Consider the following 15,929-nt stretch of genomic DNA (forward strand, 5'->3'; position numbering starts at 1 on the left):
GTGAAACAGTTAACATGGTTGCTGATCTTTACTTAAGAGAAAGCTTAATAATGATGAAAATAAGGTTAACAATTTTTCTTAAAGTTCTGCGAAGACTGAGCTGTATATCTGATTTTGTATAGTTTATCACATGTAGAAATGGAACTTGAGAGAAATATAAGACTTACGGACTCTTCTGAGACTATCTGAAACATTTTTGAAGAGTTTTATGTAATCTTAAACATATTTTATAAACTGAAGTATCAAAATCGTATTGTTTGGAAAGAAAATGGATTTATTAATCTCTTTTGAAGGTTCATTGAAAATTACTCAGTAATTTTAACTACTGCTTGTGCTAATGAACTCTTTTGTTTTAAGGAACCCAGTGACAATGGACCTCTTTTTACTGAATTAAAGTTCTACCAGCGAGCTGCCAAACCAGAACAAAGTAAGAAATACAGTACACATGTTTGCGCTTTTAAAATGACCACTGGTTTTGTTTTGTTTTGTTTAAGCCAAGACTAGAACATTGGATCTTATATTATGATGTTTTGTTATTTTTTACTTCATAGATAAATTCTATTTAAATGAGATTTTTATGAAAGAATTTTGATCTCTTAACATGTTTGTTATGATGAGATTTCACTTATATTGATAATATAGAGTTAATAAATAATATACGATTTAGGAAATATCGTTAAAAGTTGAGAATTAACCCTAAACCATGAGTATGGCTCAAGGATCTCCAGATCTTTTTTTGAGTGTTTTTCTAAATTCTGGAGACCATAACTTGCAGGGATTCCATCACTTGTGAACTAGAAGACTATCAAGGGAGAAGAGAGAGCAGGACCTCTTTTAGCTACCCTTGTCCTCCTGTCCTCCAATCCCCTTCTCACCTTCCGTCCCTTCTAAAAATCCATGGAATCTCCTGGTAGGATGGTATCAGGCTTGGGAATCTCTCGAGGGGCTTCTGTCTCTCCTCGAGCTTGATTTCCTGGTTGAGGACTTTTAGAATGAGGTAAAAAAACTTTTAGATAGGTGTAAAAAGTAAGTCTTTCTGTGGAAACAAGGAAACATTTACATAATTGGAGATAGTAATTGTAATTGCATGTGGTTTGACGTTTACAAAATGTTTTTTGCAGATTTTTCACTTTAAAGACAGTGTTTAGGACAGGATAACACAACTTTGTGGGTTAATAAAAATGATTTGATTGTAAAGTACTGTTCATTTGTTGGGTACAATGTATTGTTCACTTTCTTTTTTTATGAAATCTTATTGCAGGCATATCTTAGGCATTCTGTTCTTGATTTTTCTGAGAGAAATTGCTGATGTATAACAAAACTGAAATCACAAGCATGTGTTTTAATTTGTAGTTCAGAAATGGATTCGTACCCATAAACTGAAGTACCTGGGTGTCCCTAAGTATTGGGGATCTGGTCTACATGACAAAAATGGAAAAAGGTAAAAATATGCATGTTTTGTTTTTCTCCTCCCTTTTTGAGCATTCTCAGTTCAGTCGTTTAGTCAACAGTTATGTACTGAGCACCTACCTACAGTACTGCTTGGCCTTCACCTGGGCTGTGTGGAATGTATTCAGCAGAGATGAACAAGGTGTTCTTTCTCGTCTGGGGGACTTGTACCGAGTGGAAGCAGCTGCCTGGAACCCAGCTGACAAGTAGGAACAAAGCCAACTTGCCTGCATTATTTTTTTTCCTTAAAAATAAATAAGCAAACAAACAGAAAATTCCATGTTATTTATGTAAAAGGGAGCCCGCAGGCTTCAATTTGGCATTTCCTGTTAGATACATAATCTGCCCACCTTTGTGAGGTTTCATTCTAGCTGAAGAGAAAAAACAAGGCTGTATGAAGCAACCAGACGCCAGTTAAGTGCCAAATTGTGTGATGCTGACTCTTCACGTGTCTTAGGAGTTCAGAATGGAGAGAGTATTGCTGGCAGAGTTGAGTTGGAGAAAACCTCCAATGCTTTTGATGCATAATTGACACTTTAAAAATATTTAAGTGAATGAATGGAGCATCATTCAGCAATGCTGGTCGCTGAGATTTGAAGAGTAGATTTAGTTGGAACTGGGGTATATTGGTTAGGATGCTTTCAGCTGCAGGTAAAGAGAAAACTGACTCAGCTCTCTTAAGTAATTGTCAGGTGCCCAGCTTCCTTTATCGCGCCCTTTTGCCCTCTTGGCTTTGTTCTCTATTAATTCCCCATTGTACGGTCTCAAGGTGGCTGCCCATTTCTAGGCTTCGCCTGCAGACACAGTACCCAACAGCAGAAAAGGGGATTGCTTCCTGTGAGTTTCACTTTCCTGGCAGGGAAGCCTTTCCCAGGGGTCTCGTGGTGGACTTCCCCCCATGCTTTCTTGGTCCGAGTTTTATCGCTGCTCATCCTTAAACCAGCCACTGTCGAGGGCAGAGTGATCACAGTGCTGAGTGGGGGGAAGCCTGAACCGGGGTGGCGCTCTGTCAGAGAAGAGGGAGAGCGGAGGAGCTGCCGGCTGGGGGGCAGCCAGCGTCGTTCGCCAGGAGGTTCTCATCCTGGAGCCCAGGCACCTCTGAGGGAGCGTGGGAACGCCCTGGAATGCCGAGAGAACGTTTTGTTATATGTGGTTTTGCTGGGACAAGTTTCTATAGTTTTTGGAAATTTTCTGGAGAAATAGTATAGAGCAAGGATTAAGTTAAGAGTAAGGATTCTAGAGGCAGACACTTGGTTTCAGATCTGTGTTTTGCCCCTTAAAATGTGTGTGACTGGGTAAGTTACTTCTTTTTGCCTCAATTTCCTCATCTGTGAAATAGAGTAACACCTATCCACGTAATAAGGGGTATTAAATGTAAAGCTCTTAGAATATGTGTGTTAGCTTTTACTCTCAAAGGGGTCTTTAATCCCTTAAATATTAAGAACTGCCGGTTTAAAAAATCACTGTAGAGACGGAATAGCATCTCAGGTGGGGAGTAACATGAGCACAGGGTCCGAATAGGCTTCTGGCCTGCTGGCTGGCCTCTTGGCCATCTTTCTTTTTTTTTTAATGAATTTTTTTTTCAGACATGACATTATCTTATGCATAATTGGCCATCTTTCTTTAACAAAGAAAGGGGGGACTTGCGCACACATGAGAAAGAGAAGGAAATAACTTGGAGAAAGAGGCTGAAGCAGGTAATGAAGATGGGGAGGAAAGGGCTGTTTGGGGCCTGTGTGCAGTAGGTAGTTGGAAGCTACTGCACGTGTTTGAACAAAGGGACAGACACCCTCGAGGTACAGCTGACTCACCATTGACTTGTGGTGACCTTACAACTCGGCCTGTGTCTTCTGTAACACGGAGTGCCTAGAAGTATTTCGTAAACGGGAACATTGATCACCTATAAGATGTTGATTTACTTCTTAGGTTGAAGCTCTTAAAAATAATCATTTTAGTTCTCTTAGTTCCTGTTTTTTTTTGGCTGTGCTGCACGTCTTGCGGGATCTTAGTTCCCCGACCAGGGATTGAACCTGGGGCCCCATGAGTGAAAGTGCCAAGACCTGACCACTGGACCGGCAGGGAATTCCCTCATTTAAGTTCTTACAAAAGTAAAAAAATAGAAAGTAAGATTGTCCTTCCAGCCCTCCTCCCCTGCCAGAAATCCTTACTTTCCCCTGTAACTCATCTGAAGTGATATGAATATAAGTGCTTAGAACAGTGTTAGGCTCATAAAAATGTTAGCTGCTATCATTATGAAATCATTTATACTGATTTATATATTCCCATTCTTTGCATTGTTTTATCCAAGTCCCCAGGAAAGGATACATCGATGGTTTTACTTTAGAAGAGTTACTTAAAAGTAGCTTTCCTTTTAGTACGCAGTGGTAGACATATCCTTGCAGAAGAATGTGGTAAAAATTTATATGCAGTATTCAGAATCATGCTTCACTTGATGTGTATAATTTAGATGTGGTGAGGCGATTAGGGGATTGTTGAGAGCAGTGGTGGAGTGATCTGTGAATAAAAACAAAGGTCTACTTCATGTGATATATTAATAGATCTCTGGTTGAATTAACCAAGTGTGCTTTTGCTCCCTTTCAGAGTAACAGCAGAGATTGTATTCTTGTTACCTACATATTATTTCATAATAATTACACAATCACATCACTTATTTGTAAAATCAAGTGTGTACATTTGTCCTTGGTCTCATCCCTCAACCTCTCAAAACCTGTTGTACAGAGGAAATCAGGAAGTCAAAATTACTGTTCCCTCTAATATTTTAGAGGTCAGGGTACTGAAAATCTTACAAGAATGAAGACATTTTGCCACTGACTAACTCTATGACTTTGGACAAATCAATTTACTGCTATAGACATTAATTATTTTATTAAAAGATGTTTAGAAAGATCTCTAATTCTCTTCCACTTCAAAAATAGGTAGAATCTTGAATTTTTTATTTCGCGTGTTCTCTTTTAAATGTTAGCTCTTCCTTCCTTACTGAACTTTTCATATTGTATTTTTATCTTAGAAACCTAAAATATATAAATGGGGTTTTTGGGTCCTACTTATGTTCGTTTGTTTCGATATGTTTGGTGTGGTGGTCAGAAGCATAGATCCACCACTTCCTAGAGGACAGATTACTAATGATCAGTTTTCTTCTGCTGTAAAATGGGGCTCATGGGACCTCCTACCTCATAAGGGTGATGTGAGGTTTAAATGCACTGATACATCTAAAGTGCTTAGAATAGTGCTGTTCTCATACCAAGGCTTCAACAAATGCCAGCTGTTGTTGTTATGATGGTTATTAATCTTATCCCCATTAGAAGATATTTTGATACATTTTGAATGTGTTCTTGGTTTTTATTGATTTATTGAATGGTTTAACTAGACAACTCAGAGTCTGGAAAACTCTATAAAGATAAAAGTGGTCCACAGAGCAAAAGGTGAACCATGTTACTGCAACTAGGTGATGTTTTTCAGTACACACTGAAATATAACACATGGTTATTGAATCTTAGAATTTGGGTGCTGGAAAAGACCTTAGAAAGCATGAGGCCCTACTCTCTCATTTGACATCTACGGAAATTGGGGCCCAAAGAAGAAACATGACTTGGCCAAGGTGACAGAGTTGGTTGGTGGCAAAACCAAAAATCTTCATGTTTTTCCAGGACATTTACTCTTCCCCAAATCTTATTTGTTGAGTACTTAGTATACAATTCTTTTACACCATTTAAGCAGTTTTATTGCATTTAGCTATTGTTACAGCATCTCTTGACAGTCCTGATTTTAACAGAATGTTAACACTGCTAAAATGTGCCTTAAAAATAGAGAACAGTCACAGGCAGGAAGCTAATATACAGAAACATAAATTAACATTAACTGTGACAAAAATTAGTGACATCAATCTTACTCAGATTATTTTATCTTTACCGTGAAGTGCCTGTTGTCTTCTCTCTGTGGGTGTTTTCTTACATTGAATATTGTCTCATGTAACTTGCTGAGACCAGGAGGCCCATAAAGTAAAAGTCAAGACAGGAAAGCTCTCACAGCTTTTGAGATTTCTAGTTGGAAGAACTTGTTTCAAATGTTTGTCTTTCCTTCCTTCTTTCTTTCCTTGTCTTGTCCTTCTACTTTCTTAGTAAACATTGCCTTGAAAAAAATTACTTTGAAAGGAGAGTACTCAGTGCAAAATAGGTTTTCCTGAGTTACATTTTGTTCATTGACTTTTCTTGTTTGTCTTTAGTTACAGGTTTATGATAATGGATCGCTTTGGGAGTGACCTTCAGAAAATATATGAAGCAAATGCCAAAAGGTTTTCTCGGAAAACTGTCTTGCAGCTAAGCTTAAGAATTGTATGTGAGCTACATTCTTCTCGTTTTTAATCCAGTAAAGGCTACTTGTGTTGAAGCTCGGTCCTCTGCTGGTTGCTGTTAGGTACTGCATTAATTTATTCTGTATGATGCTTTTATAGCTGGATATTCTGGAATATATTCACGAGCATGAGTACGTACACGGAGACATCAAGGCCTCAAATCTTCTTCTCAGCTACAAGAATCCTGACCAGGTAGTTTTGTAACTTTCATTTTTACTGTTTAAAACCTGTTGTTTGAAAACAAATATGGTTGCTATGAACTTTTGAACCCATGCAGAAGTTTTACTTTTTCAAGTAGGTATGGTAATAATAATATTTCTTCTTGACACTTTTATATAGTTAACATTCTACATTTTTGATGCGATTTGTTGGCACTTTATCAAGTTGGCTATTTTGCCCTAAATAATATTCAGAAGAAGTACTTGTGATACAAAATGAATTTCAAATAGCTATTTGAGGGTGGAAGCTTAAAATTACATAGTGCACCAATGAATTATGTTTGCCTTTCTGCTTTGTCATTTTTAACATTTCCTTTGTTCAAGAAATGCATCAAATGTAAGTGTTCTGTTACTTGGAGAATTTGGTCTTTAACATGTTGATTATTGAAATCAGTTGGTTTACAGAAATATCTTAGCTGTCTAAATTTTGTAGGGTTTGGAATTCAAATGTGCATTTTTTAAGCTTATTACATTCACTTTGTAATTTTCACTTTTTAAGGAACGGAGAAAAGCTAATGTTATTATACCTTTATTTGGGTCAGTTTAGTTGGAGTAGAGGGATTTGTAATTTTCTTGAAGCTGATTCCATGATTTTGGTAAAAGTAAGGTTTCATTGACATAGTTGGGCCACTGTATTTAATCCATTTCATGTGTGTTCTCACTTCTTACTTGATCTTGTATAAGAAAGGAAGATTTAAGCATTTTAACTGTGTATGTCGATATGCCATACTTTATCCTTCTTTGTCTCAGACCTAACTTTGACTTCCTCTTGCTTAGTTTTCCCTTTTTCCTTTGGCTCCCCTTTGTTTTCCTGTCATCTCATTATATTTGCCTCCCCTTCCCCATCTCTGTTACAGTAGCTGTAAGGGATCTGTATACACAGAACAGAAGAAGGTTTCTGGTCTAGAGCAGGCTAATGGAGAGATCCTAAAGGCAATCACAAAATTTCCAGGCAACTTGTTTTAGATGTGTTTAGGTTAAAAATAAGCAAGCAAAGAAACAAACAAAGCATAGCTTAGAAACCTGAATGGTAAAGATTCTATTAGTTGATGTAGACTGGACTTGTATAATAAATACAAATATAATTTATTTCCATTTGCAGTTGACTAAAACATGCTGCCTTTTGTTTAGATGGAAGTATTTTTGCAGCTTGGTTATCCTTTGGGCATATGTTTTGGATGGGATAATTTTTCTAGTATTAGATGTATGTGTTAGATCCAGCCCCAAATTTTTACTTCATTTCCCTCCTGTGACCAGCTGCATACATGTGTGAGACAGTTACCCAGAATTAGAGATGTAATATGTGGCTCTGGAATAGAGGAAAGCCAAATTTATTAGCTTTGTATGCTAATCAGATATACACATACATGCCCGTAGATATGTGTATATATAATACTAAAATTTAGTTCTAATTATGAAGACTTGACTTTAATATATAATATTTAAATGTAGCTAAGAGCCTCATCTAAAAGTTCTTCAGATCATTATTATAATCTGTGAAATATTTTTATGAAGTGAATTGATATTTGATTATTTTATAAGTGAAGACAGGGGAATAACTAACATAGCATGTGTCAACTAAGTTAGGAGTCTTACCGTCAGTGTGGAGCGGTTGTATTGCAACAAGTATTGATGGTTTACTCTGTGCCCAGGTTTGTTTTAGATGCTGTAAGGAAAAGTGTAAGATTTATCATCCTTGCTCAAATTGAGGAGACAAGTTTATTTACAGGTGTAACACATACGTGTCTAAAGAAGTCAGGTGATATCTGCACTATAGCTACATGGTCATTTAACGTTTTTCTTTAAAAAGTCTTTCAGAATTAAGTGCTTGCTGTTGTTTGCGTGTTGGATCTAACTTGTTCGGGGTGCTGTAGTGTGGCCTTGTGGATGAATCTACCCTCAAGTGACAGTGTTCTGTTTCTGAGCTTTAAAGGAGTATATGTGTAGTCATTTTGCCTTTAATTTGTCTTGGTGTTTGGACATTTATAGGTGTACTTGGTAGATTATGGCCTTGCTTATCGGTACTGCCCAGAAGGAATTCATAAAGCATACAAAGAAGACCCCAAAAGATGTCACGATGGCACGATTGAATTCACCAGCATCGACGCGCACAATGGTGTGGGTACGTCGGTGGCACCTGAACAGGAGATCCATTGCCAGCGCTTTCAGCTGAATTCCTACACAGTTCTGCTGCCGTAAACACTTAGACAAGTAAATCAGAATTGAAGAGGCAGGATAGGCTGGGGGAAGTAGGGAGAGCTTAGGCTCCTACATTTGTGCAATGTGAGGGCACCTGTGTTCCCTCCCCGTCTTCCTCCCACCCTTCAAAGATCACCAGGGTTTCAGTAGCGGAGGTAGTTCAGTCAGCTGCGGTAAGGCTTTCTTTTGCTTTTATTTAGCTTAATTGGAATGTTGGGGTTTTTTCCCCCTAAAAGTCTGTAAGTTTCTTATGCAGCTACAACTTTGTAACAGGTAGACTTTTATTTTGTCACCTATTAGGTTGGCCTGTTTCTTCAGCAGTCATTTCTTTTTCTTCTGTACCCAACACTGTGGAGGAGCTAAAATCCCCAGTTCTCTGGGCTTCTTAATAGCTTATAGCATTTTTAATACCTTCACATTTTCCAAGGGCACTACTTAATGTGTCATTGTTTTATAATTTATTTCCTAGGCTAATAGTCTCAGTGTGAAACTGTAGAGTTTGCCAATTTGGGTTTTAAAGTGTAAATTATTAGTTGGAGGTAAATTATTTCTTTTATACTGCCCAGCATTCGGTGCTTTTTTCAAAATGGAGTCAAGATTTGATGATGAAAAACAAGACTGTAGAGTTGACCCTTTTACCTTATTCCTTTAGATATACCTGAAATTCTACCTTAAACATTGTTTCAGTGTGCTGAATCTGCTTCTTTTGTTTCACAGCCCCATCAAGACGTGGTGACTTGGAAATCCTCGGTTATTGCATGGTCCAGTGGCTTAGTGGCCATCTTCCTTGGGAGGATAATTTAAAAGATCCCAACTATGTTAGAGATTCCAAAATTAGGTAAAGGAAAACTGATAATAAATTATTTTGGGCAAAATCATGATAAGGCAGATGTTTAGTCAGAACTTCTTGATGGGGACTGTAGTTTTAACTGATACTAGTGTAGAAATAAGAAAGTACTCGTTAAACAGTAAGATTCCTTGGTCTTTTGTTGAATTTATTTTAGAAGAATGTCCATAAGCATATTTAGGGTGTAGCACAATGCTGCTTAATGTGCTTTTTACCGTTATTAAATATTAATAACTTTCCATGGCATCAAGCTTCAAACAGTGACTCAGCCTTTAATTTTTAACAGATACAGAGAAAATATTGCAGGTTTGATGGACAAATGTTTTCCTGAGAAGAACAAGCCAGGTAAGAAAAGACTTCTTGAATGTTTGTAGGGATCTTGTTTTCTGCAAGAAAAAAAGTCTTGAGGCCTGTGGAATATCCCTTCATGTAGGAGCTTGGGCATTGTTAAGTGTAATCATTGCACTGCAGCCTGCTCTCCTGAAACAGGCACGTCCCTTTCCGCAGGTGGGCCTTATTCAGTTATTATTCAGTGCTTTCAGTAATGGAACCGAATTTCATTCATTCAACTATTTTTTTTTTAATTGAGGCTTTATTGTGTGCGAAGGACCATTCTAGGCACTAGGGACACACCAGTGAACAAAATAAATAAAACTTCCTATCCTCATGAAGCTCTAGTTGGGAAAGGTAGACAGTAAACAAATGAGTGAATTTCACAGTATATTGCATGGTTAGTACTGTGGCAGAAAGAAGAAAGCAGCCAGTAGAGTTAGGGGGTGTGGGGATGGGTTGGGGAGTGAAGCGAGGAGGTAGATTGGAATTGTAAATAGGGTGGCCAGGGATGGCCTCACTGAGGAGATGACAATTGAATAGTTGTAGGAAGGAGATAGGGAGCGAGCTCTGGGGAAGGCTGGGGAAGAGCGTTTCCAGGCAGAAGCAACGTGAGTGCCAGGTGTATTTGAGGGATGCCTGCTTTTAAGCCATCATGGGGCTTTGGCTTTTACTTTGAGCAGGAGCACGTGAGGTTTGGAGGAGAAGAGGGACGCGACTGTCTGTCTTTAAGGGAACTCTCTCCAGCTCCTGTTCTGAAGATGGACTGCTAGGGAAGCAAGGCCGGGTATAAACAGGAGCTGGTAGGAGGCTACTGCAGTAATCCAAGCAAGGAAAGTAGCAGTGCAGGTAGTGAGGAGTGGTCGGTTTGGATATATTTAGAAGTCTTTTCAAGCCTTTGCTCAGTTTTCTCCTTTTCGGGGAGGTCTACCCTGACCTTATGCCTCTTAAACTTGCAACCTACCAACCACATCTAGAAATAATAGGCTTTTTCAGGAACACCCCCTGGCGCCTCCTGCCAATCACGAGCCTCTCCCACTGGCCTAATGAATCACTAGCCTAACTTCCAACACTAAGGATTTGTTTTTGAACTATATAGAAATGGAATCATAGAGTGAACAAAATAGATAGTTTCATGAGGGCAGGGACTTTTAACGTTCTAGTTTCTCTTGGAGTTCTTTGTCTTTCACTCAGTATTGCATCTGTGAAATTAATTCCCACTGTTGCATTTTTTGGATGTTTTAATTTACTTTTTAACGTTATTGAGGAATAACTGAAAAATATAATTGTATAACATGATGATTTGATATACAGGCATACCTCGTTTTATCGCTGTTCACTTTATTGCACTTTGTAGATATTGTGTTTTTTACACATTGAAGGTTTGTGGCAACCGTGAGTCGAGCAAGTCTGTTGGTGCCATTTTTCCAACAGCATTTGTTCACTTCCTATCTGTGTCACGTTTTGGTGATTCTCACAATAGTTCAAACTTTTTCATTATTATTCTTCGTTATGGTGATTTGTGATCAGTGATCTTTGATGTTACTATTGCGAAAAAACTATGAATCACTGAAGCTCAGACGATGGTTGGCATTTTTTTAGCAATTAAGTGTTTTTTAATTAAGGTACCTACTTTTTTTAGACATCGTTATTTCACACTTAATAGGCTACAGGATAGTGTAAACATAACTTTTATATGCACTGGGGAACAAAAAAAATTAAAGTGACTTGCTTTATTGTGATACTTTATTGCGGTGGTGTGGAACTGAACCTGCGATGTCTCTGAGGTGTGCCTGCCTGTGCATATACATTGGAGAGTGATTACCAAGATCGACAAAAGTTAGCACATCTATCACCTTGCATAGTTAACAGAGTTAACGGCAGCTTCTTGAAAAGACCAGCCTTTCCCTGTGATGCCGCCTTTGTGTTAAATCAGGTGTGGATTTTTGTGAGTCTGTTTCTGGGCTTTCATTGTTTTTTTTCCTCTTCTTGGGCCCCACTGTGTTAATTACTGTAGCTTTATCTTAAGTCTTTTTTTTTTTTTTTTGGCGGTACGCGGGCCTCTCACCGCTGTGGCCTCTCCCGCTGTGGAGCACAGGCTCCGGACGCGCAGGCTCAGCGGCCACGGCTCACGGGCCCAGCCGCTCCGCGGCACGTGGGATCCTCCCGGACCGGGGCACGGACCCGCGTCCCCTGCATCGGCAGGCGGGCTCTCCACCACTGCGCCACCAGGGAAGCCCTATCTTAAGTCTTGATACATGGTCGTTTAAGTCCTCTAGCGCTGTTTCTTCTTTATGCTTGACTTCGCTGTTTTGCTTGATCATTTGTTTATCTGTGTACATTTTAGAATCACCTTGTCAGTTCTGCACGCATCCTGTCCCTCTGCAATTTGCTGGAATTCTGAGTGGGATTGCATGGACTCTGTGGACTAATTGGGGAGCATTGGCATCTTTATACTGTTGATACTTTATGTCTTCTGTTTAATTTGGTCTCAGTTTCTGTCACCTGTGTTTTATAGTTTTAATCCGGAAAAAATCTTGTCCATCTTTCATTCTAATTGTTACTAGGTATTTGATGTGATTGTTAAGTGATATATTTTTATTAAAAAATTTAAAAATTATTTATTTTCTTAAAATTTATTTATTAAAATTTATTTTTATTAAAATTTATTAAAATTTATTTATTTTATTAAAATTTATTATTTTTCTAACTGCTTGTTGGTAGTATATAGAAGTAAAATAGATTTCTAAATATTTACCTTATACCCTGTGACCTTGTTAAATTTACATATTGGTTCTAGAAGTTTTTTTTATAGATTCCTTAGGATTTTCTGCATGCACTGTCATGTTCATGAATAAACTGTTTTACATCTTCCATTCCACTCGTGATGCCTTCTGTTTCTTCTCTTGCCTTACTGTACTGGCTAAAAGCTACAGGACTTTCAGGCAGAATGGGAGCGGCGCAAGTGGGCTTCCTTGCCGTTTCCTTCTCTCATCAGGGAAGTGTTCAGTATTTTACCATAATTGGTGATGTTTGCTTTAGGTTTTCTATAGATCCCCTTTTTCAGGTTAAGAAAGTTGAAGGGAGGGATTTTTGTGTCTTTTTTCTCATGTACCCAGGTATTTAGAATCATGCCTGGCACGTGGTGGGTGCTTAATGAATACCTGAACGAATGAATGTGTATATACGTGTGTGTGTGTAGCACTGACACGATCTCCTGATTTATTGGATGTGGGGTGTGGGAAGGGGATTCTTGGCTTGAGGTGCTGGAAGGATGGAATTTTCAGTAACCAAGACAGGGAAAACCACAGGGAGAACAGGTTTTAGGGGTTGGTCAGGAGTTTGGATTTGGCATTGTTGGGATTTGATATGAGTCAGTGGAAATCAGTGGATATACAAGTCTGGAGAGCAGTGGAAAGGCTGGGCTGGGGATATAACATGTATGAGTCATTAGCCTAAAGATGGATTTTTAGATGGATGTTGAAAAGTGTTGATCTTGACTTGTAAGATTTCTTTTTATGGGTTTGTTTCTGCCTCAGTGTACGGTAAACCTTTCATCATTCAGAAGTCGATTTTTCTCTTTTATGGGAAAACCAGGCCTTGCTTCTTTTTCTTTTTTTCAACCTGTTTTTCATATGTTTTATTTCTTATTTACTCAAAGAATGCAGCTGTCTTCTGTAGAACTAATGGCTTCTGTGGCAAAAAAAAAAAATACTGGCTATGATGTTTATTGTATACTTAAGCACATTTTACTTTATAATCTTTATTCTAGGTCCTTTTAAAAAAATAGCTTTAAAACTACAGCAGTTATTTTTTGTATATAGTTAAATGTTAAGCATGTCTTCTGTCTTACTATCTCTCACAATTAAAAAATGTTTTTTACATTGTTTCTCAAAATTCGTTTTTTATTTGACTTATCTGAAAATTCTTGAATTCAAAAGCATACTTTCCATTGAAGAAGTGATTGAGAAAAACATGTTTAACAAGCTCTACATTTGCATTCTAATTTTAGTATAACCATGTATCATTTTCTTAGAAAAGTATGTTGTATTTATGACAAAAAATTACAAAATAATTGTGTTATTCTTTTAGATGAAATTGCTAAGTACATGGAAACAGTGAAATTACTGGATTATGCTGAAAAACCCCTTTATCAAAAGTTACGAGATATTCTTTTGCAAGGACTGAAAGCTATAGGAAGTAAGGATGACAGCAAACTGGACCTCAGTGTTGTGGAGAATGGAAGTTTGAAAGCAAAAACAATAACAAAAGTGAGTTTTGTTACTGAATTTTCCTTTGGGCGTCCTGTGACTATAATTGCAACAAATATTAATTTTAGGTAAGAGAAGCAGTAGCTCAGTAAAGAAAATAATAGATTGCTATGCAATTAAATATTTATCATCATTACATAAAAGCAAACTCTTTATGATATGGAAAAATATGTAGAGGGTGGTAGAAAAATGAATACTTATGTGTTTCTTATGTCCAGTAGCAAGTTAGGAAATTCCTAAAGAGAATTCTAACTCAGGATGCTAATGTCTGGCGGAGGGATTTGGGTGGGGCACTCAGTTCATAGTCTGTGTGTTCTTTTCTCCCGCGTCACCCCTTAGGGTGATCTTGTCTTTCACTTTTTCCTTGTTCATTGGTGTGGTCCAAGTATTTACTATTTGAAAATTGGTTTTGAAAAATTACCATTTGAAAATTACATTTGAAAGTTTCCTTGTTTGCTGTCGTGTTGTGTTTCCCATTTGAACATTATTTTGCTCTTTACAGAAATCTCAGTATGTAAAGCTGTGTATCTGTATATAAGGGAATTAAGTTTTTGGAAAGAAATGTTAAATAATAAACTTTATGGTAGAAATATTGCACAGGCATGTAAATAAATAACTCCTGGTATCACTTTAAAATTCAGATTTTGCAGGTATACATAAACTTATTGGTTATTTTTAATAATTATTGATCAACTTAATTTCCTTTTTAATCTGGAATTGTTTACTAAAACGTGCTAGTTGCTTTTACATGGGAAAGGAAAACTGCTTTTAGAAGAAAAATATTTTTTACATTATTGACTGTTCTAATTGTCGTTAACTCTGTAAATTCCAGTAGATTCCTTTGGAAATTTTATATTCCAAACTATGAGATAAAGAGTTAAAAGCAGATTTTCTTTCTTTAAAGTAAGAAGCAGCATATTAAAAGAACTTACAAAGGAGATAGGAATTTTGACATGGGAGCATGAATTTGACTTTTTTTGGCTAATAGTAGGTCTCTTTGTAATTTCATCACAGAATCTGAAATTATACATATGCATCTGTATATACATCTTTTTGCTTTCATAAGTTTTGTCTTAGTTGCACCTGCTCCATTTTTGTGGTCAACAACCGTGTGGAAAGCCATATCCAGCTTTAAGTGAAGAGGATAAATGGAAGGCTGAGTGGAATTTTTCAGTAAGGTGGTAAACTTACAGTTTGCATACACATATAAACATACAGCATGCATCTTCTTGCTCAGGACAGATTTTTGTACGTTAATATTTATAGCTGGCTTCTGTAGTGTTTTTCTCTAAAATTTTGCTGATTGAAAAGTAAAGATCTCTATTGAGGTAAGAACTTGTCCAGTACCATTCCCCTTTCCTTTGCAAATCACTGTTTGTACCTACATGCTAGAGAAAATTTGGTTTCTGCGGGTTGGCTGACTTTACAGCTGAATAGGTCAGTCTGCTGCAGAGCTAACATCTGTGACCTTATAATTCTCTTGTGTCCTTGGGTAGTTCAGAAAGCTGGAAATTTCTTGTTAGATCATCCCCTACATGTATAAAGCTTCATTTAGGGGGAGAAAATGAATAAAAAGCTGAACTGTTAGATTTCCTTCATTAGTTTGCTGCTTTTTTCCCCCTCAGAGCTGATATAGGACTGTTTTTGTATTAAAAAGAAATTAATAAAAGTTAAGATTAGGTAAGATCATGAAGCTCCTTGATAACCGTGTAACTGTAGGTGAGTCGTTAATTTTGTTGGCCTTTTGTTTTTTGTTTGTAAAGTGAAAGAGTTGGACCAGAGCAGTTATTTTTTTTTAAGCTTTCTTTCTTTATCTTTTTAAAGCATCAGAACATTTTCTTCAAATAAATTGTAAATACACCACATCTAAAACAGATAAGAGCAGAGCTCCATCCAACTTTTCAGTCTGGGGGCTCCCAACAAGAGAAAGCTCTCTTCTTTGAGAAATTAGTATTCCTTCTCTTTTTTAGGAAGGAGTATATAGTTGAGATTCTTTTTTTGCTCTGGTTACTAGGAAGTTCAGAGCTGAATATAATGCTTCATCATAGAAACTGTATTAATCCTTATAATTACATACTTGCTCCTTCTTTTCCTCTGTCATAATTTTTTAAAACTTAAAAAAAGTATATGTTCTTTGTATTTAGGACACTCATATCTCTGAAAGGGATAAGTTTAATCAATTCAATATATATTTCTCTTTTTTTTTTTTTTTTTTTTTTTGCTGTACGCGGGCCTCTCACTGT

The 15,929-nt window shown here is 37.2% G+C and overlaps 1 protein-coding gene across 4 annotated transcripts in view; it reads left to right on the top strand.

Moving 5' to 3' along the window:
• Positions 1–15,929, top strand: part of VRK1 (VRK serine/threonine kinase 1) — a 78,273-nt gene that overhangs the window by 45,425 nt on the left and 16,919 nt on the right. For all 4 annotated transcript variants that reach the window (XM_024131066.1, XM_024131067.3, XM_024131068.2 and 1 more), the window contains 8 exons: positions 358–427; positions 1,354–1,441; positions 5,693–5,801; positions 5,921–6,013; positions 8,029–8,161; positions 8,956–9,076; positions 9,372–9,430; positions 13,508–13,686. In XM_024131066.1, the coding sequence (XP_023986834.1) occupies positions 358–427; positions 1,354–1,441; positions 5,693–5,801; positions 5,921–6,013; positions 8,029–8,161; positions 8,956–9,076; positions 9,372–9,430; positions 13,508–13,686 (852 nt within the window). The remainder of the gene's footprint in view (positions 1–357; positions 428–1,353; positions 1,442–5,692; positions 5,802–5,920; positions 6,014–8,028; positions 8,162–8,955; positions 9,077–9,371; positions 9,431–13,507; positions 13,687–15,929) is intronic.

This window comes from Physeter macrocephalus, chromosome 11 (genome assembly GCF_002837175.3).
Source record: "Physeter macrocephalus isolate SW-GA chromosome 11, ASM283717v5, whole genome shotgun sequence".
Taxonomy (NCBI): domain Eukaryota; kingdom Metazoa; phylum Chordata; class Mammalia; order Artiodactyla; family Physeteridae; genus Physeter; species Physeter macrocephalus.